Below are 26062 nucleotides of genomic sequence, written 5' to 3' on the forward strand. Positions count from 1 at the left end.
GGCGCCTGGCAAACCTATGGATAGCGTTCCGATACCTAAGTAAGGTTTCGTTCAAGACACTGTATACCATTTACGTCAGGCCCATACTGGAGTATGCAGCACCAGTTTGGAATCCACACCTAGTCAAGCACGTCAAGAAATTAGAGAAAGTACAAAGGTTTGCAACAAGACTAGTCCCAGAGCTACGGGGATTGTCCTACGAAGAAAGGTTGAGGGAAATCGGCCTGACAACACTGGAGGACAGGAGGGTCAGGGGAGACATGATAATGACATATAAAATACTGTGCAGAATAGACAAGGTGGACAAAGACAGGATGTTCCAGAGAAGGGACACAGACACAAGAGGTCACAATTGGAAGTTGAAGACTCAGATGAAGCAAAGGGATGTTAGGAAGTATTTCTTCAGTCATAGAGTAGTCAGGCCGTATAATAGCCTAGAAAGTGACGTAGTGGAGGCGGGAAACATACATAGTTTTAAGGCGAGGTATGATAAAGCTCATGGGGCAGGGAGAGAGAGAGGACCTAGTAGCAATCAGCGAAGAGGCAGGGCCAGGAGCTATGACTCGTCCCCTGCAACCACAAATAGGTGAGTACAGCATAAGCCGCTCTGCCTATCGTCTGCAAGGTATGTAAATGGTGTACATACACCAGTTCATTTTTACATTATGGTTTTCTTATGAAAGAAGTGATCTAATGCAGTTAGCCTCACAAACTCCGTTTTCTCTTATACTAATATGTCTGAAGGAGGAGAGAATGGAAAGACATTTTTATAGCTTGAGCGAGAATGCCCACGATGACCGTCTTCCCCCGACACCACGTACATAATGACATACATATTTTATTCATTCTAGAGTAGCTTATGAGAGATTTTTACAAAGCAGAAGTGTTATAAGAAGATCAGAGTATATGGAGAGTAAAAGAAAGGTGAAGAGAGTGGTGAGAGAGAGCAAAAAGAGAGCAGATAATAAAGTGGAAGAGGCATTGTCAAGAAATTTTGATGAAAATAAGAAAAAAATTATCAGTGAGATAAACAAATTAAGAAAGCCTAGGGAACAACTGGATTTGTCCATTAAAAACAGAGTAGGGGAGTTATTCGATGCGGAAATGGCGGTACTGGGTAGATACCTGGAGTTTACCTGGAGAGGGTTTCACAGGTCAATGCCCCATACTGGTTGGTCAGGTTCTGAATTTAGGTGCCTGTCCAGTGCCTTCTTGACGTCAGCCAGGGGTCTATTGGTAATGCCCCTCATGTATACTGGGAGGCAAATGAACAGTCTTGGGCCCCGGACACTTATTGTGTTGTCTCTCAGTGTACTTGTGGCTCCCCGGCTTTTCATCGGGTAAACGTTGCATCTCCTGCCGAGTCTTTTGCTTTCATAGGGAGTGATTTTCGTGTGCAGGTTTGGTGCCAATCTCTCCAGGACCTTCTGAGTGTATATTATCATGTATCTCTCTCACCTGCATTTGTGGGAATACAGATCAAGGGCCTTCAACCGTTCCCAGCAGTTTAGGTGCCTAATCGTACTTATGTGTGCTGTGAAAGTTCTTTGTACACTCTCGAGGTCTGCAATGTCACCAGCCTTGAAGGGGGCCGTTAGTGTACAGCAGTATTCCAGCCTAAAGAGCACAAACATCCTAAGTTTTGAAGGTTCTCATTATCCATCCTGTCATTTTCCTAGTGGATAAGGTAGATACAATGTTGTGGTCTTTGAAGGCGAGATTCTCTGACATTATCACTCCCAGATCCTTCACATTACTTTTCCACTCTATTGTATGGTTAGAATTTGTCATATTTCCTGACACACTTTTAATTTCTTCAAGTTTCCCATATCTGAGTAGTTGAAATTTCTCCTCATTGAACTTCATATTGTTTTGAGTGGCCAATTTGAAGATTTGGTTGTTGTCCGCTTGAAGTCTCGTGGTGTCTTTGATGGAGGCCACTGTAATGGTAATCAGGGTAATCTGGAGCTGTTGCTTACATCTCTATGTCAGAAATGAGGATGAGGATTAGAATGGGAGGGAGTACTGTGCCTTGTGGAACAGAGCTTTTTACCATGGCTGCCTGGGACTTTACTCTGTTTACTATTACTCTTTGTGTTCTATTTGTCAGGAAGTTGTAGATCCATTTATCAACTTTTCCCGTTATTCCTTTATCACGCATTTTGTGTGCTATTACACCATGGTCACACTTGTCAAAAGCTTTTGTAAAGTGTGTGTATACTACATCTGTATTTTCTTTATCCTCTACAGCATCCATGATGTTGTCATAGTGATCCAGTGGCGGAACAGGCAGGAGCGACCTGCTCTAAACCCATGTTGTCCTGGGTTGTGTAACTGGTGGGTATCTAGGTGGTTGGCAATCTTGCTTCTTAGAACCCTCTCAAAGATTTTTATGATGTGGGATGTTAGTGCTATCGGTCCATAGTTCCTTGCAATTGCTTTACTGTCACCTTTGTGGAGTGGGGCTGTCTCTTGTTTTGGGATGACCCCTGTGTCCATGCTCACTCTCCATAAAATGCTGAAGGCACTTGATAGGGGCTCTTGCAGTTCTTGATGAACACAGAGTTCCGCAATTCTGTGCCTGAGGCAGAGAGCATGAGCATGTCATTAATTGCCTCTTGTAAGTCTTGTGGAGTTACAATAATATCCAAATTTTTTTGTTATGACCAAATTTTGTGTTTCATTCATAGAGAATTTATTTGGATTGTCGACCCTTATTCTGGGCAGTGGCTCGCTGAACACTGAATCATATTGGGACTTTAGTATCTCACTAATTTCTTGGCTGTCATCTGTGTATGTCCCATCCCGCCTAAGCAGTGGCCCAATACTGGATGTTGTTTTTTCCTTAGATTTGGCATAAGAGAAGAAACATTTGTTTTTTTTCAGTTTGCTTTATGGCTTTTAGTTCTTCCTGTGATTCTTGTCTCGTATAAGATTCCTTCAGCATTAGTTCGATATTTGAAATTTCGTTGACTAGTGCCTCCCTTCATATTTCAGATATGTTGACCCCACTCAGCAGCTCTGTGACTCTTCGCCTTCTTCTGTATAGGGAACGTCTCTCTCTAGTTTACATCTTCTCTTTCTTTCTCTTAATGGAATGTGTCTTGAGCAGATATCAAGAACCACATCATTCATTTTTTAAAGGTAAATGTTTAGATCTGTGTTGTTTAGGATATCTTCCCAGCTTGTTTCTTTTAGGACATGGTTGACTTGATCCCATTGTATGTTTTTGTTATTGAAATTGAATTTTGTTAAGAGACCTTCATGAACGCTCACATTTTGCTGGTCAGGAGCCCTGTGCATGCATGTCTGCACCTCTATTATGTTGTGATCTGAATCTTTGATACAGTTATTACATATCAGATCGTCCTCTTAGTGAAGATGAGGTCCAGCATATTTTCTAGTCTTGTAGGCTCTACTATTTGCTAGTTTAAGGTGAATTTGTTGTACAGATTTAATAGTTCGTGTATGTGTGAACTGTCAGCTGAGCTTCCTCCCGGGGTGATCTCTGGTGAAACATTGTTTGCTATACTCCTCCATTTTAGGTGTTTTAAGTTGAAATCTCCTAGTAGTAAGATGTTTGGGGCAGGAATTTGGAGATTTTCCAAACAATGGTCAATTTTCTCAACCTGCTCCTGGAATTGCCGGGAAGTTGCATCTGGAGGCTTGTATACTCCCCCAATAACAAGGTTTTGGTATTCAGTCTTTACCATCAAATCTTTAACTACATCATTTGAGGTGTTTAGTGCTTCTGTGCAAATGAGCGACTCTCTGACATACAGGCCAAACCCCCCTTGTTGCCTGTTTAGTCTGTCGCATCAGAATAGGTTATGACCTGGGATCCATATTTTGTTGTCATAATGATCCTTTATGTGGGTGTTTGTGAATGCTGAAAACATTGCATTCGACTTCGGGAGCAGTCCCTTGATATAAGGAATTTTGTTGTTTTTTGACGGCTTTAGATCATGTATGTTTGCAAGGACATATATCATCGTATTGGTGGAATTTAGGATGGTTTTATTTGCTGGCTCTAATATCTGTTGTTCTGGGGTAGAGGCCAATGTCCGTGCTTCTGCTCCAGAAGCGTTTTCAGGTGGTGTGGGATTATTGTCATTTCCTGCCAGTCCTTTTTCCCTCCTGGCCCTAAAAAATCTCTGTCCCTTAAGAGATTGTGGCTCCTTTCTTTTGTTTCCCATAGTCTGGCTGGTCTGTGTCTTCTAGTCCCCTTTAGACGATGTGCCTGGCAGTATGCATTGTAGCATTTTCTTTCATGGATTGATGAGTGACACATTTCTGGGTGAAATAAGTTACAAGAGGGGAAGTTGCCCTCTCCTGTTGTCATGTGGGTGTGGCATTTTTTGGGATGGTCAAAGGCCCATGTTCCACCTGTTTTACTGGATATTCTGTGCCTGCAGATACCCAAGGCATAGTATTTACATAGACTGTAATTCTGTTGCTAGGATTTATTGTAGCTGCGTTCACTGCTGGTGCATTTATTTTTCCTGTTTCCTCCCTATCTTTCACCCCTGTATGGGCATCAGTGCTTCCACCGGGTTTTGCTGGTAGTGTGTCGACACTAGATGTGTAGACACTAGACACTAGATGGCAGGAATATTTTGAGAAACTTTCAGATGCTGATGAAGAAAGGGAGGCAGTAATTTCATGCACTGGCCAGGGAGGTATAACATCTTGTAGGAGTGAAGAAGAGCAGGATGTGAGTGTGGGGGAGGTGCATGAGGCATTACATAGAATGAAAGGGGGTAAAGCAGCTGAAACTGACGGGATCATGACAGAAATGATGGAAGCAGGGGGGGATATAGTGTTGAAGTGGTTGGTATTTTGTTTAATAAATGTATGAAAGAGGGAAAGGTGCCTAGGGATTGGCAAAGAGCGTGTATAGTTCTTTTATATAAATGGAAGGGGGGACAAAAGATATTGTAAAAATTATAGGGGAATAAGTTTGCTGAGTATACAAGGTAAAGTGTATGTTAGGGTTATTATTGAAAGAAATAGAGGTAAGACAGAGAGTAGAATTGCAGATGAGCAAGGAGGTTTTAGAGTGGGTAGGGGATGTGTAGATCAAGTGTTTACATTGAGGCATATATGTGAACAGCATTTAGATAAAGGTAGGGAAGTTTTCATTGCATTTATGGATTTAGAAAAAGCATATGATCGAGTGGATTGGGGAACAATGTGGTAGATGTTGCAAGTGTATAGAATAGGTAAATGCTGTATATAGTTTCTATGAGGATAGTGAGGCTCAGGTTAGGGTATGTAGGAGAGAGGGAGATTACTTTCCAGTGAAAGTAGATCTTAGACAGTGATGTGTAATGTCACCATGGATGATTACTATATTTATTGATGGGATTGTGAAAGAAGTAAATTCTAGGGTGTTGGGGAGAGCGGTGGGATTAAATTATGGGGAATCAAATGTAAAATGGGAGTTGACACAGATACTTTTTGCTGATGATACTGTGCTTTTGGGGGATTCTAAGGAAAATTACTAAGGTTTGTGGACGAGTTTTGGAGGGAGTGTAAAGGTAGAAAGTTGAAAGTAAATGTAGATAAGAGTAAGTTAATGAGGATATCAAACAATTTAGATGGAGAAAAACTGGATATCACATTGTAGGGTGTATGGAAGAAGTAAATACACAAATAACCCACACATAAAACAGAGAAGCTTACGACGACGTTTTGGTCCGACTTGGACCATTGACAAAGTCACACTAACCAGAGGTGGAGCAGGACGGCTATATATAGGCAGGAAGAGGTGGTGGTAGTAGTAGTAGTAGTAGTACAAGAATTGTATATAATACCGACAAGATGAAACTAAGACACATGCACAACACCCGGGCATCCCTGTCGTAGACGTTTCGCCATCCAGCCAGCCACTGGATGGCGAAACGTCCACAACAAAGACAACCAGACACCGCACATGCGTCTTAATTTCATCAGTAGTTGTAGTAGTAGTAGAAGAAGAAGAGGTAGTAGTAGTGGTAGTGGTAGAAGTGGGAAATAAGGAAGACGAGCCAGTCAAATACAAAGGAAGAGGAGCACTGCAAGAGAGCTAGGTGCCCACTGAGGGAAAGAAAGCGCACAGAGGTGCGTGAAAGGGGAAGTGGTGAAATAAATGAAGGAACAGAAACACGAATACTTCGAGACTGTTCTTCTTCCTACCCTCGATGTGCAACCTTCACTCTGGCTCCGCTATGTGGATGACATCTTTGCTCTGTGGCCTCATGACTCCAGTCTCTTCCAACCTTTTCTTGAAGCTCTTAATATTCTTGCTCCATCCATTAAGTTTAAAGCTGAATGGGAATCTAATTCCTTGCTTCCTTTCCTTGATGTCCATGTCCACTTCTCAGATACAGGTTTTTCCTTTTCCGTTTACCGTAAACCTATGCACAGTGGCATGTACATTCACTACTTTTCCTGTCATGCTTCCCCTGTCAAGAAAAGTGTTCTTATCTCCCTCTTTCTCTGTGCCCTCCGCATCTGTGATCCTCAGTTCCTTACAGCAGAAATTTCCTCTCTTCATAATTCGTTCTCCCGTCTTGGCTACCCTTCCCATTTCATAGACTCTGCCCTCTCACGTGCTAAACGCAATTTCTTCTCTCCCAAAGTCTCTACTCCTGGGAACTCTTCTATCCTCTGCCTTCCCTACATTTCCGGTCTTTCTAATCTCAACAATTCTCTCCATCCCTTAGACATCAAGCTTACCTTCCGCCAGACTAACACTCTTCACACTAATCTCGTTCATACCTCTCGTCCCTCTACAGATGTTCCTGGTGTCTACTCTATTTCTTGCTCCTCCTGTCCTCTTCAATACTTCATAGAAACTAGTCGATCTCTTTCTGACAGACTTAGGGAGCACAAAAATAGTGTTAGGCTTGCCGACACTAACAATGCTCTTTTCTGTCATGTCAGAGATCATAGCAATCCTATTGACTGGTCTTCTGCTAAAACTGTCTTCCCTACTTCCAACTCGAACAGTCGCCGTCTAGTTGAATCCTCTCTAATACACAACTTTCCTTGTATGAACCTTAGCCCTGGCTTCGTCTCTGTAGATGCCTTCCTCTCCTACTACATTGTAAAATGCTCCAAACTTCAGAACACCCATGACTTAACCTGAATCTTCATTTTTTCTTTTCCTTTTTCTTCTTCTTCCTCTTCCCCTTTCATCTTTCCTTTTCTCCTCTGGGTTGTCTTTCTCTCTCCTGTCTCGTGTTTCTGTTCTTTCTTCATTTATTTCACCAATTCCCCTTTCACGCACCTCTGTGCGCTTGCTCTCCCTCTGTGGGCATCTAGCTCTCTTGCAGTGCTCCCCTTCCTTTGTATTTGACTGGCTCGTCTTCCTTATTTCCCACTTCTACCACTACCACTACTACTACCTCTTATTCTTCTACTACTACTACAACTACTGATGAAATTAAGACACATATGCGGCGTCTGGTTGTCTTTGTTGTGGACGTTTCGCCATCCAGTGGCTGGCTGGATGGCGAAACGTCTACGATGGGGATGCTCGGGTGTTGTGCATGTGTCTTAGTTTCATCTTGTCGGTATTATATACAATTCTTGTACTACTACTACTACTACTACTACCACCACCTCTTCCTGCCTATATATAGCCGTCCTGCTCCACCACTGGTTACTGTGACTTTGTCAATGGTCCAAGTCGGACCGAAACGTCGTCGTAAGCTTCTCTCTTTTATGTGCGGGTTATTTGTGTATCGTTCCAGTCACGGTATTGTGCCTTTTTTGTTATTTAAGAAGTAAATGTTTTCAGATATTTGGGAGATGACTTCTCAGTGGATTGGTTTATGAATGATGAGGTTAACCATTGAACTGATGAAGGATAAAAGGTGAGTTGTGTGTTGAGGTATCTGTGGAGACAAAAAAACGTTATACATGGAGGCAAAGAAGGGAATGTATGAAAGTATAGTTTTACCAGCACTCTTATATGGGTGTGAAGCTTGGGTTGCAAATGCTGCAGCGAGGAGGCAGCTGGAGGCAGTGGAGATGTCCTGTCTAAGGGCAATGTGTGGTGTAAATATTATTCAGAGAATTCGGAGTGTGGAAATTAGGAGGAGGAGTGGAGTTAATAAAATTATTAGTCAGAGGGCTGAAGAGGGGATTTTCAGGTGGTTTCATCATTTAGAAAGAATGGATAAAAATAGAATGACTTGGAGAGCATATAAATCTGTAGGGGAAGGAAGGCTGTGTAGGGGCAATCCTCAAAAAGGTTGGAGGGAGGGGATAATGAGGTTTTGTGGGCGAGAGGCTTGCACTTGAAGCAAGCATGTGTGAACATGTTAGATAAGAGTGAATGGAAACAAATGGTTTTTGGGACCTGACAAGCTGTTGGAGTGTGAGCAGTGTAATATTTATTGAAGGGATTCAGGGAAACCAGTTAGCCAGACTTTAGTATTGGAAATGGGAAATACAATGCATGCTCTTTAAAGAAGTGGTTTTAGATATTGGCAGTTTGGAGGAATGTGTCACATATCTTAACACATGCTTATAAACTGATGTATCTGGGCATGTTTATACATGCTTCTAAACTGTTGTATCTGGGCATCTTTATACATGCTTCTAAACTGTTGTATCTGGGCATCTTTATACATGCTTCTAAACTGTTGTATCTGAGCATGTTTATACATGCTTCTAAACTGTTGTATCTGGGCATCTTTGTAAAAACAGTGATTGTGTACGAGTAGGTGAAAGTGTTGAATGATGATAAAAGTATTTTGTTTTGGGGGATTTTCCTTCTTTTTGGGTCACCCTGCCTCTGTGGGAGACGGCCGACTTGTTGAAATATAAATGCATATATATATATATATATATATATATATATATATATATATATATATATATATATATATATATATATATATATATATATATATATATATATATATATAAATTTATATATATATATATATATAAATTTATATATATATATATATATATATATATATATATATATATATATATATATATATATATATATATATATATATATATATATATATATATATATATATGCAATAAGATCACAGTAAACAGGTGATTTCAAAATATGCAAAACAACCACTCTGAAAGAATAGAGAAATTCCAAGCGCTTTCGTGACTACTCACATTATAATGTGGTAGCCACGAAAGCGCTTGGAATTTCTCTATTCTTTCAGAGTGGTTGTTTTGCATGTATATATATATATGTATATATACATATATATATATATATATATATATATATATATATATATATATATATATATATATATATTTAGCAGGACATGTCACGGGAAGTGGAAATCTTTAGCTTAAGTACTTTCACACTTCTCAGTGCATCATCAGGAGCTGTGCAATGTTGCAAGAGCAACCAAAGTAGGGATAGAGGTCTCAGAGTAGCGTAGGTGTCACTGGCCACGGTTACCCTTAGCTACTCTGAGACCTCTCTCCCTGCTTGGTTGCTCCCTTGCAACATTGCACAGCTCCTGATGATGCACTGAGAAGTGTGAAAGTATTTAAGCTAAAGATTTCCACTTCCCATGACATGTCCTGCCTAGTTAACATCACCCATCTGTGATTGTTTACATATACAGTGGACCCCCGGTTCACGTTATTAATCCGTTCATGAGAGCTCATCGTAAAGCAAAATTATCGGAAACGCAATAAATTTTCCCCATAAGAAATAATGTAAATCAAATTAATCCGTGCAAGACACCCAAAAGTATGAAAAAAAACTTTTACCACATGAAATATTAAGTTTAATGCAATAGAATAATTACTATAACAATAATAAAAATAGAATAAACCCAATAGAATAATTGACACTTACCTTTAATGAAGATCTGGTGATGATTGATGGGATGGGAGGAGGAGAGAGTGTCGAAGTTTTTAATGTTTAGAAGGAGAATCCCCCTCCATTAAGACTTGAGGTAGCAAGTCCTTTTCCTGGATTACTTCCATTCTTCTTTTAATGCCACTAGGACCAGCTTGAGAGTCACTGGTCTTCTGTCGCACAACATATCTGTCCATAGAGACCTGTACCTCTCGTTCCTTTATGACTTTCCTAAAGTGGTTCACAACATTGTCAGTGTACAGGTTGCCAACACGGCTTGCAGTAGCTGTGTCAGGGTGATTTTCATCAAAAAAGGTTTGCACTTCAAGCCACTTTGCACACATTTCCTTAATCTTTGAAGTAGGCAACTTCGTCAATTTCTCTATCCCCTCCTCCAGAGCAGTTTCCTCAGGTCTGGCCTCTTGCTATTGAAGATGATCTAGCAGCTCATCAGTGGTTAGTTCGTCATTGTCCTCCTCCACCAACTCTTCCACATCCTCCCTACTAACCTCCAACCCCAAGGACTTTCCCAATGCCACAATGGATTCATCAACTGGCATAGGATTCCCAGGGTTAGCATCAAACCTTCAAAATCCCTTTTGTCTACACATTCTGGCCACAGTTTCTTCCAAGAAGAGTTCAAGGTCCTCTTAGTCACTCCCTCCCAAGCCTTACCTATAAGGTTTACACAACTGAGGATATTAAAGTGATCCTTCCAAAACTCCTTTAGAGCCAATAGAGTTTCTGAGGTCACTTCAAAGCACCTTTCAAACATAGCTTTTGTGTACAGTTTCTTGAAGTTGGAAATGACCTGCTGGTCCATGGGCTGCAGGAGAGGAGTGGTATTAGGAGGCAAAAACTTGGCTTTAATGAAGCTCATATCCCCACAAAGTCGCTCTGACAAGTCTGTAGGATGACCAGGGGCATTGTCTAACGCCAGGAGGCACTTAAGGTCTAATTTCTTTTCAATTAGGTAATTTTTCACAGTGGGGGCAAATGCATGTGTAACCAGTCATAGAAAAAGTCCCTAGTGACCCATGCCTTAGTGTTTGCCCTCCACAGCACACTCAAATTAGCCTTTAGGATATTCTTTTGCCTGAACGCTCTGGGAGTTTCTGAGTGATACACCAATAAAGGCTTCATTTTGCAATCGCCACTAGCATTGGCACACATGAGAAGAGTAAGCCTGTTTTTCATAGGCTTATGTCCTGGGAGTGCCTTTTTCTCCTGAGTAATGTAGGTCCTGTTTGGCAATTTCTTCCAAAACAGGCCTGTTTCGTCTAATCACACTATGTATGCCACTACGATTCTTAAATTTTTCAAACCAACCTTTGCTGGCCTTAAATTCACTCACATCACCACTAGTTGCAGGCATTTTTCTAATTAAATCCTCATGCAACTGCCTAGCCTTTTCACAAATCATCGCTTGAGAGATGCTATCTCCAGCTATCTGTTTTTCATTTATCCACACCAGTTTGTAGATGAATGGTTCAGAGAACCGACATGTTGATAAATTAGACACATGTGCAACTCTTGGGTATCTTTATTGAGGAAACGTTTCGCCACACAGTGGCTTCATCAGTCCATACATAGGAGAAACTTGAAGAACAGGAGGAGAATGAGGTAATCAGTCCCTCAACCTTGAGTCGATGTGTCCAGTCTATCAATCTTGAGAAGAATATGGCAGATGAGCGGAGAAGCAGCTTATAAACCGTATGGCAGGAGAGGTGTAGCAGTCATAGGTGGTGTCACATTTGTTCAATGTGGAAGTAGGTTGTGCCCAAGAATTATGCAAGCGAAGATACCCAAGAGTTGCACATGTGTCTAATTTATCATCCACACCAGTAACAGTCTCTCAACATTTTCTAACACTTGCGATCGCTGTTTTGTAATCACAGTTGCATCTTTTGCAAGAACAGCTTCCTTGATTGCCGTTTTCCTGCTCACTATAGTAAAGATGTGTAGTGATACTGGTCCTGTGGGGAGCAGCAGCAGGATAATACTGCATCACCTCTTGGGGCCCTTAACAACAACAACAGTTTGGTGTGTGTCATGGGCGCCAACACATGGTGTGTGATTCTCTCCTCCTCTATTTATATATACATTAGTCATGCAGATTACATGGTGAGTTTAAATATGTGGCCTGTAGTTATAACTTTTCTCTTGCTCACTATAGTAGAACTAGTCATTATATGGTACTATGATTAAAGGAGATAATTATAACAACTATACTATATAACTTGGCCAGGTCTGACACATGCACCCCACTTTCATACTTTGCAATTCTCTTTCTTCATTTCAATAGTCATTAGCACCCTTGGTCTCGAAGGGTTGGCACTAGAAGCTTTCTTGGGGCCCATGGTGACTTATTTTGCAGAAACAAGCACCAGAAACAGTGATAATATGGATAATATGGAATGTACCGAATGTATCCTTAGATGCGCGCACATTGGCTGGCTTGTAAACACTGGCACACACGGGGCAGTTCAGGCCACATGTGGACACGTCTCGTACGAATCGTATCGTGTACCGGGTTTTGTAACGGGAACCGGGGCAATTTTTTTGCGATTTAACGCTTCGGATACCGGATTTATCGGTTACCGATGACTTTGCAAACTGGGAGACCACTGTATATATGTATATATATAGAGTGAACCCCTACCATTTTGCGGCCGTGACATTCGTGAAGTCTAACTTTCAACAACTATATCTGGCAAAATATAGCCTCGCGGTTCATGATTGGCCTCGTGATTTGGCGACCGTCTGGTACGCACCTGGCACCTGACGGCATCCCACCATCAGCACGCACACAAAGCCAGTCTCCCACACCATTCACACTCAATGTGCCATTGCTTATCAGCGAGTGACCATCACCCCACGAGTTCATACGATACATTTCATAATAATCCAGTGTTTTTCGTGCTTGCAACTGCTAAATCAGCCACCTTGAGCCCAAAGAAAGCTCCTAGTGCCAGCCCTTTGGTAAAGAAGGAAAGAAACACGATAGAATTCAAGAAAAAACTCATAGCATAGTACCAAAGTGGAGGAGGAAGAGAGAGGGGAGAATGTGCCTTCTTCAGTGATTCTGCGATATGTACGATACTAAAGCAGCAGGTATCAATAAAGGCTATAGTGCCAGCCAGCGATGAAGTGTAGAATTAACAGTGTAGCAAGTAAGTTAAGTGATTAACTCATAAACAGTCCTAACGTATATATACGTTCACTACCCTAGTGCCCCAAATATTTTGAATAATTAAAAAATCGTTTTTTTTATAGAAAAAGGAGCACATTTTTCTAAGTGTTATAGGATAAAAAAAATTTTTAGGGTCAGTACTTACCAAGATATCAGGCCACAAAGTTGGCACTTGGCGATCACCTGATGGCAACATGGAGCACTGCCGCTTGCAGAAACTCTCAATATATATATACTGTTTTTTCCATTTTTTAATCACTTGGTTTTCATGATATGATACTTATGTTTTATAGTAAAACTTTTGATATCAATGTCAATTGTTGCTTATACACCAATAATATATACAAAATTATTGTCATACTGTCACAAACACACATGTGCACACTGACAGGTGATTTTGCACACCTGGCTGAATCACATATTATTATTTACAACTATATACAACTATTTACATGTCCCACTTATGTTTCTAGAACTCCACGAGTGTATGACACTCCATGAAGCATGGATTCATACAGAGTGCCACCTCACACTGGTGACATACGTATCGTGTGTCCTTACGCTGTTGGAGCCGTTTTGTGGTGGTAGCACAACACACTTTCTGGGAATGCTTCTTTGGGGTAGGTGGTGTTGGTACCAGGTACTGAGTTAGGTTGTGGTTGGGGGACAGGTTGTGGTGTGACAGGTCGCTGTTGAGGGGCAGGTACAGGTGTAGTTCCTTACTTTTTTGTTATCTGTTACGACATTCAGGGAGAATTCTGCAAAATGTTGTCATTTTCCAGTCTTTATTTTGTACATATCGAATGCATTGAGCACTGCAATGTCTACAAGGTGGAAAAACAGTTTCATATACCACTTGTGACTCCTACGGACACAGTCAATGAACCCTATCATCATGTCAACTAGTCATATATTGTTTTTTACAGTCGACAACAGCAGCTGGCTACATAATACATTTGTGGAGAAATTTTCTCCAGGAAGGGGGTATTAGCCCCCCTCAGCCCCTTTCATTCCTGAGGGGCCCAGCCCTCTCAGAAGGGGCAAGCATCTTGTTTACTGCTACAACAAGTAATTGATCCCAGATGCAGTATGGGTATGTGACGTGGTCAAGTGACCGACGTTCCTTGCAGTCCAGTGTTGCAAAGTGTAGTTTAATAAAAGACAGTCCATCTCTTACCTTAGCAGGACAACTAAGGAAAATCCTGCTCCCACTTTATTACCATGGTAAAGATAGTGGACATTGTTGTCTATGCTTAAGACAGCAAGACTCAAACGTTCTGCTTTGCTTCATGCAGGAAGTGGCAAGGAACAAAAAGTACTAGGTCAGCTTTTCCTTTATGTGCTAGGTACAGTGACGGTGTAGGGGGCTGTGACATCTTCAGATTACTTTTGACCCTACTGGGAGTCACACTGACGCCAGGATAACCAACAAAGAACACTGATCCGTGCGTTAGTGTGAACAAAGTGTCTCACAAAACACGATAAACACTTACAAAGAAGTGTGATCAACTTCTTAGTGATATTGTGTGAACAATTATTGATGAACAGTGTAACAACGAGTGTTGCGATCCAACAGAGTGTAGTGCGACATTCTTCAAAGAACACTATTCTTCAATCAACTCAACGGATATCCGGGCATAACTACGGGTCAGATACATATACCCAGGTAAGTGTACTAACTCATGATGTACTGCTATTGACTGCACAGTTGAGTATAAAGTCGTGAGTTATTCACTTATCATAAACCCCGGTGATATGCAGACCTTTGAGTCCACACACGTAAGTTTTGTCAGCAATCAGTTTATGAAATATGCTGACATAACACCCCCTAGGGGCAATTTATGATTAACCTAATATTCATTTTCAGCTCGTTGTGAAATGGATGATACACCTTCTCAAGACCTCGTCTGCAGGGGCGACTGTGCAGGCGATGAGCTGTCTTTCTACGCTAAGTTTTTCCCTATTTTTAAACTTAGCTGATAAACCATTTTTCAACAACATTCATTAATCTCCCTGTTCACTTTGTTTGTACCATCTTGTTTCTGTGGATGGTTGACAGCAATGTCACTTCCCATTTGTCATACCACATCAGTTCCATGATGTCATTAGCATGTAACACTTACACTGCACCTTCAACATTACCTCCACTGAACCTTGGCTTATGTTTTCTATTCCTTCTCACTGTTCCACATTTATCAGTGTTATTCACACATAGGAAATCAGCGAGCATATGGCTTGTATACCAGTTGTCTGTGTACAATGTATGGCCCTTGCCAAGGTATGGTTCCATCATTTTTTGAACATCACCAAAAATGCTCAACATGCACCTGGTATCGTCGAGTGTGTTTTTCCCGGTGTATACAATCACATTCGACACAAGACCACTCTCACAGTCACACATAAAAAGTTTTATACCAAAGCAATGACGTTTGCTCGGTATATATTGCTTGAATGACAGTCGTCCCTTCAACAACATCAAGGACTAGTCAACAACAATGTTCTTGAAGGGATAAAAGTAGGCACTGAATTTCTGCTTCATATAGAAAAACACTTCCCAGATTTTGTATAGGTCATTTCAGTTAGGCATATTCCTGTCTGAGAAGTGCAACATTCGTAGCAACAGAATGAATCTGTTGCAGGGAAGGAAGTCATGGAAGACAGGAGTACTGATAAAGTAGTCTGTGGCCCAGTAGTTATGTATATCGTTCTTATAGGTATGTGGCATAAGTATGACAGTGGCAAGGAATAAATACATTTCATCCACTTTTGTATCGTTCGATCTGCGCAGCCATAACGATTCCCCAACCTCTGCTGTATTGTCCATGATAAAGCGGTAATAATTGTTTGTCTTGGTCACTATCAACTTCATTATAGGCTCCTCAAAGTCTAACTGGAAAAAGTCTAACTCTGTAGACTCATTCGTTATGGGACATTCTGGCAGGATGCCACTTTCACTCGCATCAACGTCAAAAGGCTATGGCACGAGTATACTTTGTGTCCAGTTCTACTCTCGGTCACATGGTGCAGGGTGGACCTGTGGCATTGGGTGTGGGGAGCAGGAGGGAGGGACAGGAGTGGAGGCAGCACATGGTTGAGGGGATGCCAGGCAGTCCTTTGCCTACCCACCATGCCATGTGGTCCAGGCACCATGCCACCCACCACTATTTCCTCCATTCTCACATATTCACCTTCATGATCACTTTTACTATCTGTGGCAGGGGTTTTGGATCGTGATCTGCCACGACCCATGCCCCCCACTGCAAATGGTGCACTGCCTGAACGTAGGTAACGACGCCTTCACTGGTGAATAATGATCACTATCTCTAATGGCATAAAATCAATCTCATCGTCACCTATATCACTTTCACTATCACTAAAACACCGGGAAAATGAGTTTCCTCATGTGTAGTTGCCTATGTGTAACACTCGCCACTTCAGAGGTGTTGGTGTTGTGTGTGGCCACACTTGCCACCCCAGAAGTGCTTGGCCCAGGGTCTGGTGTGGCCACACTGGCCACGCCAGCGGTAATGGGCTGAGGGTCATCTGGGTTATTGTCTATATTTTCATTATTTCCTTGATTATTAGCAGCCACATCTGCATCAAATCCACTTTCCTCAAATAATAGAGTACTAATACAACGAGGCATGAGTGAATCACGAGGATGTGCCATGATGCTGACCAAAGATGGAGTTGAATGTAACTGATCGTACCATGCGGTACCCAGGTGTCCCAGAGTTTTTCATACCGTGCACACTGAGTGCGCACACCCATTCTCTCATGTCTTGGCGACTCACGCCAATTGCACCAATTTTGAAGAAATGAAAAATGACAAGGTCCTAAATGCACTAGAAGACAAAAAGAATGCAGATGTAATATATACAGACTTTGCAAAAGCCTTCGACAAGTGTGACCATGGCGTAATAGCACACAAAATGCGTGCTAAAGGAATAACAGGAAAAGTCGGTCGATGGATCTATAATTTCCTCACTAACAGAACACAGAGAGTAGTCGTCAACAGAGTAAAGTCCGAGGCAGCTACGGTGAAAAGCTCTGTTCCACAAGGCACGGTACTCGCTCCCATCTTGTTCCTCATCCTCATATCCGACATAGACAAGGATGTCAGCCACAGCACCGTGTCTTCCTTTGCAGATGACACCCGAATCTGCATGACAGTGTCTTCCATTGCAGACACTGCAAGGCTCCAGGCGGACATCAACCAAATCTTTCAGTGGGCTGCAGAAAACAATATGAAGTTCAACGATGAGAAATTTCAATTACTCAGATATGGTAAACATGAGGAAATTAAATCTTCATCAGAGTACAAAACAAATTCTGGCCACAAAATAGAGCGAAACACCAACGTCAAAGACCTGGGAGTGATCATGTCGGAGGATCTCACCTTCAAGGACCATAACATTGTATCAATCGCATCTGCTAGAAAAATGACAGGATGGATAATGAGAACCTTCAAAACTATGGAGGCCAAGCCCATGATGACACTCTTCAGGTCACTTGTTCTATCTAGGCTGGAATATTTCTGCACACTAACAGCACCTTTCAAGGCAGGTGAAATTGCCGACCTAGAAAATGTACAGAGAACTTTCACGGCGCGCATAACGGAGATAAAACACCTCAATTACTGGGAGCGCTTGAGGTTCCTAAACCTGTATTCCCTGGAACGCAGGAGGGAGAGATACATGATTATATACACCTGGAAAATCCTAGAGGGACTAGAACCGAACTTGCACACGAAAATCACTCACTACGAAAGCAAAAGACTTGGCAGACGATGCACCATCCCCCCAATGAAAAGCAGCGGTGTCACTAGCACGTTAAGAGACCATACAATAAGTGTCAGGGGCCCGAGACTGTTCAACTGTCTCCCAGCACACATAAGGGGGATTACCAACAGACCCCTGGCAGTCTTCAAGCTGGCACTGGACAAGCACCTAAAGTCAGTTCCTGATCAGCCGGGCTGTGGCTCGTACGTTGGTTTGCGTGCAGCCAGCAGCAACAGCCTGGTTGATCAGGCTCTGATCCACCAGGAGGCCTGGTCACAGACCGGGCCGCAGGGGCGTTGACCCCCGGAACTCTCTCCAGGTAAACTCCAGGTAATACATTTGGGGCAGTAGTGGTAAAAACGTATATGTACGTTTGAACCATTTACGGGTTAAGTGATAGAAAAATGGTACGAAAGTAACTCTCCGATGTTGTTGGAGGTGTATAGGGCCACTGAACATACCTTGCCCTGCTATCTTCCACCACCATAAACCTCTGTCAGCATCTCCTCCATCAAACTAACTATTAAACTAACATCTCCTCCAAAGCAATTATATATATATCTTAATTATAAAATGTAAATATTTCTTATTTATAAATTGCACACACCTCTTTAATCTCTGAAGAGGGCACCTACTCCACTCCCTCTTCCTCCTCCTCTGAAGCAAGTTCCTCAGCTGCAGTCTGTTGCTGTTCAAGTTGAAGCTCTTGCAGCTCTTCAGTGGTAAGCTCTTCCCTGTCGTCATCCACCAACTCTTGCACATCCTCGCCACTCGCCTCCAACCCCAGGGACGTCCCCAGTGCCCCAATAGAGTCCACAGGGTCGGCAGGGTCAGGGTCACGGTGAACCTCAAACCCTTCGAAATCCCTCTCTTGGACACAATCTGGCCACAGTTTTCTCCAAGCAGAGTTCAAAGGCCTGGAAGTCACCCCCTCCCAAGCCTTACCTACAAGACTTATGCAATGGAGGATAGTGAAGTGATTCCTCCAGGGTCAACTGAGTGTCCGAGGTCACTTCAAAGCACTTTTGAAGCACTGATTTTGTGTAGAGTTTTTTGAAGTTAGAAATGACCTGCTGGTCCATGGGCTGGAGGAGAGGAGTGGTGTCAGGAGGCAAGAACTTCACTTTTATAAAACTGAAGTCGCTAAACACTTGGTCTTGCAAGTCTGGAGGATGTGCAGGAGCATTGTCCAGTACCAGGAGGCACTTGAGTGGCAATTTCTTTTCCAGGAGGTATTTTTTCACACTTGGGCCAAACACATCATTAACCTACTCTTTGAAAATTTGCCTTGTGACCCATGCCTTATGATTAGCTTTTCACATCACACACAATCTATTATTCATGACATTTTTTCCTTGAACTCTCTGGGATTTTCTGCGTGATACATGAGTAAAGGCTTCACTTTGAAATCCCCACTAGCATTACCACACAACAAAAGAGTAAGCCTGTTTTTCATAGGCTAGTGTCCTGGCAATGCCTTTTCTTCCTGGGTAATGTAGGTCCTGTTTGGCATTTTCTTCTAAAACAAGCTTGTTTCATCACAAATGATGACCACTTGTTGGGGTTTGAATCCTTCATCCTTGACGTAATCCTGGAACTCGTGAACATACTTTTCAGCAGCACATTTGTCAGAACTTGCAGCCTCACCAAACCTTACAACATTGTGTGTACCACTACGCTTCTTAAATTTATCGAACCATCCTTTGCTGGCCCTAAATTAACAAGCTGCAGCACTTGTTCCAGGCATTTTCTTTGCAAGATCCTCATGCAACTGCTTTGCCTTCTCATAAATGATTGACTCCACAACACTGTCTCCCACTAATTCTTTTTCCTTAGTCCACAATAATAATAAGTTTTCCATCTCTTCCATCATCGGTGTCCTTTGTTTAGTTAGAAAAGTTACTCCTTTTGCAACATTAGCATCTTTGATTTTTTCTTTCTTTGCCAGGATGGATATAATTGTTGATTTATTCTTCCTGGACATCCTGACAAGTTCCACCACCTTCATACCACTCTCAATCTTTTCTATCACTTCACGCTTAAATTCCATGGTGTTCCTCATTTTCTTTACCACAGGAACTTTACTAGGAACTTTCCTTGGAGCCATGGTTACTTATTTCACAGTTGCACTGCAAGAAAAACTTCTAAAAACAGTGGCAAACAAGTGAAATATTTGGATGTATGAGCAGAAGCCTTCTCATCCACCGAGAGACAAAGCCAAACAAACGTCTGCACAAGCTGCAACAGCTGGCAGATGGATGCATCCAAAATGGCCGATAACCGAGTGAACGGCCTATAACCGAGCGCCAAAAGCCCCACCAATAACCGAGTTGGCCGATAACCAAACGCCTAATAACCGGGTGTCCACTGTATCTGAATACATTCACCTCTCCATACTCTCTCCCTCCAATCTGATATCCAATCTTTTGTCACCTAATCTATTTGTTTTCCTCGTAACCTTACTCTTTCCTATATTCACTTTTAATTTTCTTCTTTTATACACCCTACCAAATTCATCCACCAACCTCTGCAAATTCTCTTCAGAATCTCCCAAGAGCACAGTGTCATCAGCAAAAAGCAACTATGCAATTCCCACTTTGTGTTTGGTTCTTTATCTTTTAACTCCACATCTCTTGCCAAGACTCTCGCATTCACTTACTTCTCTTACAATCCCATCTATAAATATATTGAATAACCACGGTGACATCACACATCCTGTCTAAAGCCTACTTTTACTGGGACATAATCTCCCTCTTTCCAGTGTTTTATTCACGTATACTAGATTTAAGTACTTTGTTGTGCAGGTGACATGTTTCACATTAACACCTACTAGATCCGGAGTACAACCAAAACCCTCTGAACAAGACCTTTTAGACCACAAGCCACCTGGTCAAGATCCCATAAATAAAAGTGCAAAATAGGACAAAACCTTCAGTTAAGGTTAGGTTTGATTAGTTTCTGGTTTAGTAAGGGTGGGTTGCACTACGTTTGATCAGATTAACTTAGGTGTCTTTAGGCTCTGTTAGGCTATTGTGTATTATTCCCTAAGGAAGGTTTAGCCTTAGTGGAGTTGTCCTTTGGGGATCTTATCTTTTTTTTTTCTTTTTTTTTCTTTTTTTCTGGGTGGGTTATGTCCAGCACCACTTTGCACAATTGACAGAACAAATGAGCACTGAGGAGCTCTGCAATATACTCTTGACATCTTTTTACCCATAGCTGGTATAGGAAGGGACTTATGTATAAGAATACTATGAATAACTGATAATTTTCATTACAGGAGAACTTTGGAGGCTGAAGCTCTTCAAGCTCCCAAGGGACTGTCACGTCCTTGAAGTGCTCATCCAACAACTTAGCTGAAGGCTACACTAGGAGTGTGTTGCATCCATGGGTTAGAATAATTATGACAAGGGAGGAAGATAACTGCAATAATTTTAGCAGGCATCAATGAATGTTGGACAGACTCAAGAGGAGTTCAAACTTAAGCATTTGACGAGCAATCCACAATGCATAATCATCAGAATACAATTTTATTCAAAAGTTTAACCAGGGATGTAATTGTTATGTTTGTTAATTATAACATGTTATATAACTGTTATGTATAAAATATATAAGGACAAAATGTAGGTGTGACATAACATATAAAATATTATATACTAGTTAAATACTTCGATATAACTTGGTATGTTGTTGCTTCAGTGAAATATTTAATAATCTATAAATGAATGTTGTGTAACTGCAGTCTTGCAACATAGTACATAATATAGCTTCATTTTAAATTATAGAACAACATAATTTTGAATACATGAAATGAATGTAGTTACATAATCTGATTTAAGTGTAAAGTATAAAATTGTACATACTGTCAGGAGATGTAACATTCCAGCAAGTGGTGGTTGGACCAAAGCCTGTGTCAGTGGCGGCTGCTACGTCAGCAGTGACATTGGTGTAAGAGGGAAGATTAGTCAGTGTTATACTTGTTTCTTTACTCAAGGTTTCATTTGATCCTTGTTCATCACTCCAAAGAACATCCCACCACCAGTTGATTCTGTAGATGTTAACAACTCCACACTGACTGTCAGGGGCAACCCAGTTTATGACCATCTTGTTGTAAGTTATATCAGAAAACCAGCATTTATCTGGTGGGGATGGTGGACCTGAGAAAAATAATTAAAATTAAAAATAATGTAATTTGATAATATTTTAACTGCTTCTAATACCAATTAACTTAAAAAATATTTATCCAATTCATTATAAAAATAATTTAATATTCCAATTATCAGATATTTTTTTTCCACTAGAAACCAACCAAAATTCCTCGACACTTTAATCCATATGGAAGGCTTGAACCCAGGAGATGTGCTGGAATATTATTGGTTCTATCCTCAGCTAGTCTCAGTCTTGTTATTTGCTTAAAACTACTCGAGCAGGGATGCATTAATGTGTGTATTGCTAATGAAGACGAGTATTCCAAATAGTAGATGAATGAAATCAGTCCTATAGCTTCCAACATCATATATATGCAGGCATGTAGGGTGATATTTTCAGTGGTACTGGTCACCAGATGCTTGAGGTATTGATGGTCAACAAAAGTAAGGTATCTCGGAATTTTGGAGGGTTTGTTAAGAGGCATGCTAAAAAATCGAGGGTTAAGTCCTCTGCTAGTCAGTTTAAATTTATTTAATATTGCTTCAAATCAATGATATATTTTTTCAGCTGGTTGATGGCAAACATAAATTTTCATTCTTCTAATTTGGCAAAGAACTCCACTTCAGAGAGGCCAAACTCCATGATTCTGTTAAATTGGCATATCATGTATACATGTATCTCGTGCTGAATGGACAAAACTTGCGATTTTGTCTTAAATAGCAGCACTTTTCTTGTTGAATAAGTCAACTGAAAATATGTGTATGCAATAATTTTGCAAAAATCATTCTGAACCTCTGAGCACCTCTGCCAGAGAGAGGCTGTGGCATCCCACTCTGTGGTTATGGCACAACATCTTCCAATTAAGAACACCTACCAAGATTATCATCAGCAGCTGGTGTGTGAATACCTGCAGCTCATTTGGGAAGGGGAAAGAAGACTCTGCATTTCCTTTCTCTCTTCAGAATCAAGGAAAGTGTTGTGTATCTGAAGTCAGTGAGGGAACTTAACATTCACCTATAGGTAGGTGTCTGTGAGGAGAGGTGGGTCACATGGAGGAGGAGGAGACAGGGGTTGAGGGGTAAAACTGTGTTCCCCCCTTCCCTTTCCCCAAACAGGCATGCATTCGCAATGTGCTAGTGTTTCAATAACGGAGTGTTTGCTCACCTTGTGTGTATAAAGCATAGTATGTCCTTAGCATGTGCACAGTATGCGCATAGCATGTGTAGTGTGTCGTTCATAGTGCGGGGCTGTGCTCAGTTCATAGTGGTGTATAATGATCCCAGAGGAAATTAAACCTTTCTATTTTGGAGCCTCATTATGCCCTTTGAAGAAGAAGGATGGGGGAATCAGACCCATTGCTGTTGGTAACACTCTTTGCTGCCTCGTTGCCAAAGCAGCAGTAAGAAACATTCACTTAGAAGCTGCCAGTTTACTTCAGCCACACCAACCAGCTCATGCAGCAAGGGCCGACATCAGGGACCAACCAGAAGACAAGGCTATAGTCAAACTTGACTTTAGAAATGCCTTTAATATGGTGAAGATACCTGTTGTCTTGCAAGCCGTTCGAGATCGGCTCCCCAGTCTTTTTTCTTCATTTCGGCTGGCTACAGCAAACCCTCAATTCTTTTGTTTAGTGAAAATAAAATTCCCTTATCAGAGGGTGTTCAGCAGGTTGATCCACTCGATCCACTTCTTTTCTGTTTGGCAGTAAGAGAACTAACTTCCGGCCTATGCAGCAAGCTCAACATCTGGTACCAGGATGATGGCATTCTGGCAAGTACTGAAGAGTCCTTATTAGAGGACCTACAACTGGTGAAGACACAGGGAGAAGCCTTGGGACTCATCCTCAATCCCTCCAAGTTTGAAATCATCACAACAAACCAGGAAACAATCAGTGCTGTGCAAGCAATCCTCCCTGAAGTCTCTACTACTACTCCATCAAACAGTACCCTCTTCGGAGCACCGCTGGGTCATCAGCCCATCGACACGATCCTCAACAACAAACTGAATGACCTGAAGAGAATGGAGGAGAGAATAAGCGATCTCGATACCCATGATGCCTGTACATCCTCACAAGGTGTCTTACTATGCCAAGACTCACTTCCTAAGGTGTGTACCCTCTTTTGACAAAACAACACTCAACGAATATGATGCACTCCTGAGATTAACCTTTAAGAGGGCATTGAATCTGTCACTTGAAGATCAGCAATGGGATCAGGCAACTCTCCCAGTGCGACTGGGAGGTATAGGGGTGCGTAATGCAACGCAGGTAGCTTTACCTGCATTTCTCTCTTCGTGTTTGGCTTCCAGTGGATTAGTCAAGAAGATTGTCCCTTAACACCTGAGAGATGCAATAGGAGTTCAAGACCCCAGGTTCATTGAATCAGCGATGTGATGGGACACCCTTTCAGACTACTATAGTACACCAGCTCCTCCCAAAGAGCACAAACAGTCCCACTGGGACAAACCGATCCTTGAAAAAATCACCAACACAATACTCACCAACACTTCAGGAAAGGACAATGCTCGTCTCCTCGTGGTGACGGCACCACACTCAGGAAGTTTCATTCTAGCTGTTCCTAATTCCTCCCTAGGCAATCGACTCGACCGACAGGCTATTCAGGTTGGTGTTGCTCTTTTCCTAGCCGCTCCCATACTCACCAAACATAGGTGTATTTGTGGAAGGGCAACAGTTTGTCAGTTTGAACTTCATGGTCTTGTGTGTCACACATCAGAAGGGAAGTATGCTAGACATGAGGAGGTCAACAACATAATAAAGAGAAGCCTCACCACACCCCGTTGACCAGCCCAATGGGAACCCCATGTGTGGAGGTCTGACTGAAGTCAAAAGCATCCTGATGAAGTCACTATGCTACCCTGGAAAGATGGTAAGCAGATTGATGGGGACTATACCTGTGCCACCACATTCGCAGACACCTACTTGCCCTACTCAGTAGCTGAAGAGGATTGAGCTACCAGCCACAGGGAGACCCAGAAGACCCACAGATATGAAGGCCTTCTCCCTTGCTGTAACTTCATCCTGATAAGGGTGAAGTTATTACAAAGAGCTGGTGAAAAACTCATCATAGAAACCAAGGACCACAGGGCTGCCAGCTTCTTCTTTACAGCATTTAGTAACTTACCACCTATTCCATATACTTGTAACATCTGCCACATTGCTCCCCTATCCACTATCATATGCCTTTTCTAAATCCATAAAAGCAATGAAAACTCCCATACCTTTATCTAAATACTGTTCACATATATGCTTCAATCTAAACACTTAATCTACACATCCCCTACCCACTCTAAAACCTTGCTCATCCGCAACCCTACATTTTGTCTTACCTCTAACTCTTTCAATAATAACCCTACTGTACACTTTTCCTGTTATACTCAGTAAACTTATTCCTCTATAATTTTTACAATCTCTTTTGTCTCCCCCTTCCCTTTATATAAAGGAACTATACACGCTCTCTACCAGTCCCTAGGTACCTTCCCCATTTTCATACATTTATTAAACAAAAATACCAACCACTCCAACACTATATCCCCCCCCCTGCTTTTAACATTTCTGTAATGATCCCTTCAGTTCCAGCTGCTTTACCCCCTTTCATTCTATGTAATGCCTCACGTACCTCCCTTACACTCACATCTTGCTGTTGATCACTCCTAAAAGATGTCATACCTCGCTGCCCAGTGCATGAAATGACTGTCTCCATTTCTTCGTTGACATTTAAAAGTTCCTCAAAATATTCCCTCCATCTACCCAATACCTCCAGCTCACCCTCTACTATCTCCCCTACTCTGTTCATAATTGGCAAATCCATTCGTTCCCTAGACTTTCTTAACTTGTTTATCTCACTCAAAAATTTTTTCTTGTTTTCATCAAAATTTCTTGACAGTGCCTCTCCCACTCTATCATCTGCTCTCCTTTTGCACTCTCTTCACCTTTCTTTTACTCTCCATATACTCTACACTTCTGCTTTGTAAAAACCTCTCATAAGCTAACTTTTCTCTTTTATAACACCCTTTACTTCATCATTTCACAAATCACTCCTCTTTCCTCCTGCCCCCACCCTCCTATAACCACAAACT

At 41.7% G+C, this 26062-nt stretch overlaps 1 protein-coding gene across 1 annotated transcript in view; it reads right to left on the bottom strand.

The window, feature by feature from the left end:
- The window catches only part of LOC138855365 (phosphatidylinositol phosphatase PTPRQ-like), a 122639-nt gene that overhangs the window by 46173 nt on the left and 50404 nt on the right, over positions 1 to 26062 (bottom strand). Inside the window, exon 5 of the mRNA XM_070104418.1 lies at positions 21679 to 21972. Coding sequence (XP_069960519.1) covers positions 21679 to 21972 — 294 coding nt within the window. The remainder of the gene's footprint in view (positions 1 to 21678; positions 21973 to 26062) is intronic.

Source organism: Cherax quadricarinatus, chromosome 91 (genome assembly GCF_038502225.1).
Source record: "Cherax quadricarinatus isolate ZL_2023a chromosome 91, ASM3850222v1, whole genome shotgun sequence".
Lineage (NCBI taxonomy): Eukaryota > Metazoa > Arthropoda > Malacostraca > Decapoda > Parastacidae > Cherax > Cherax quadricarinatus.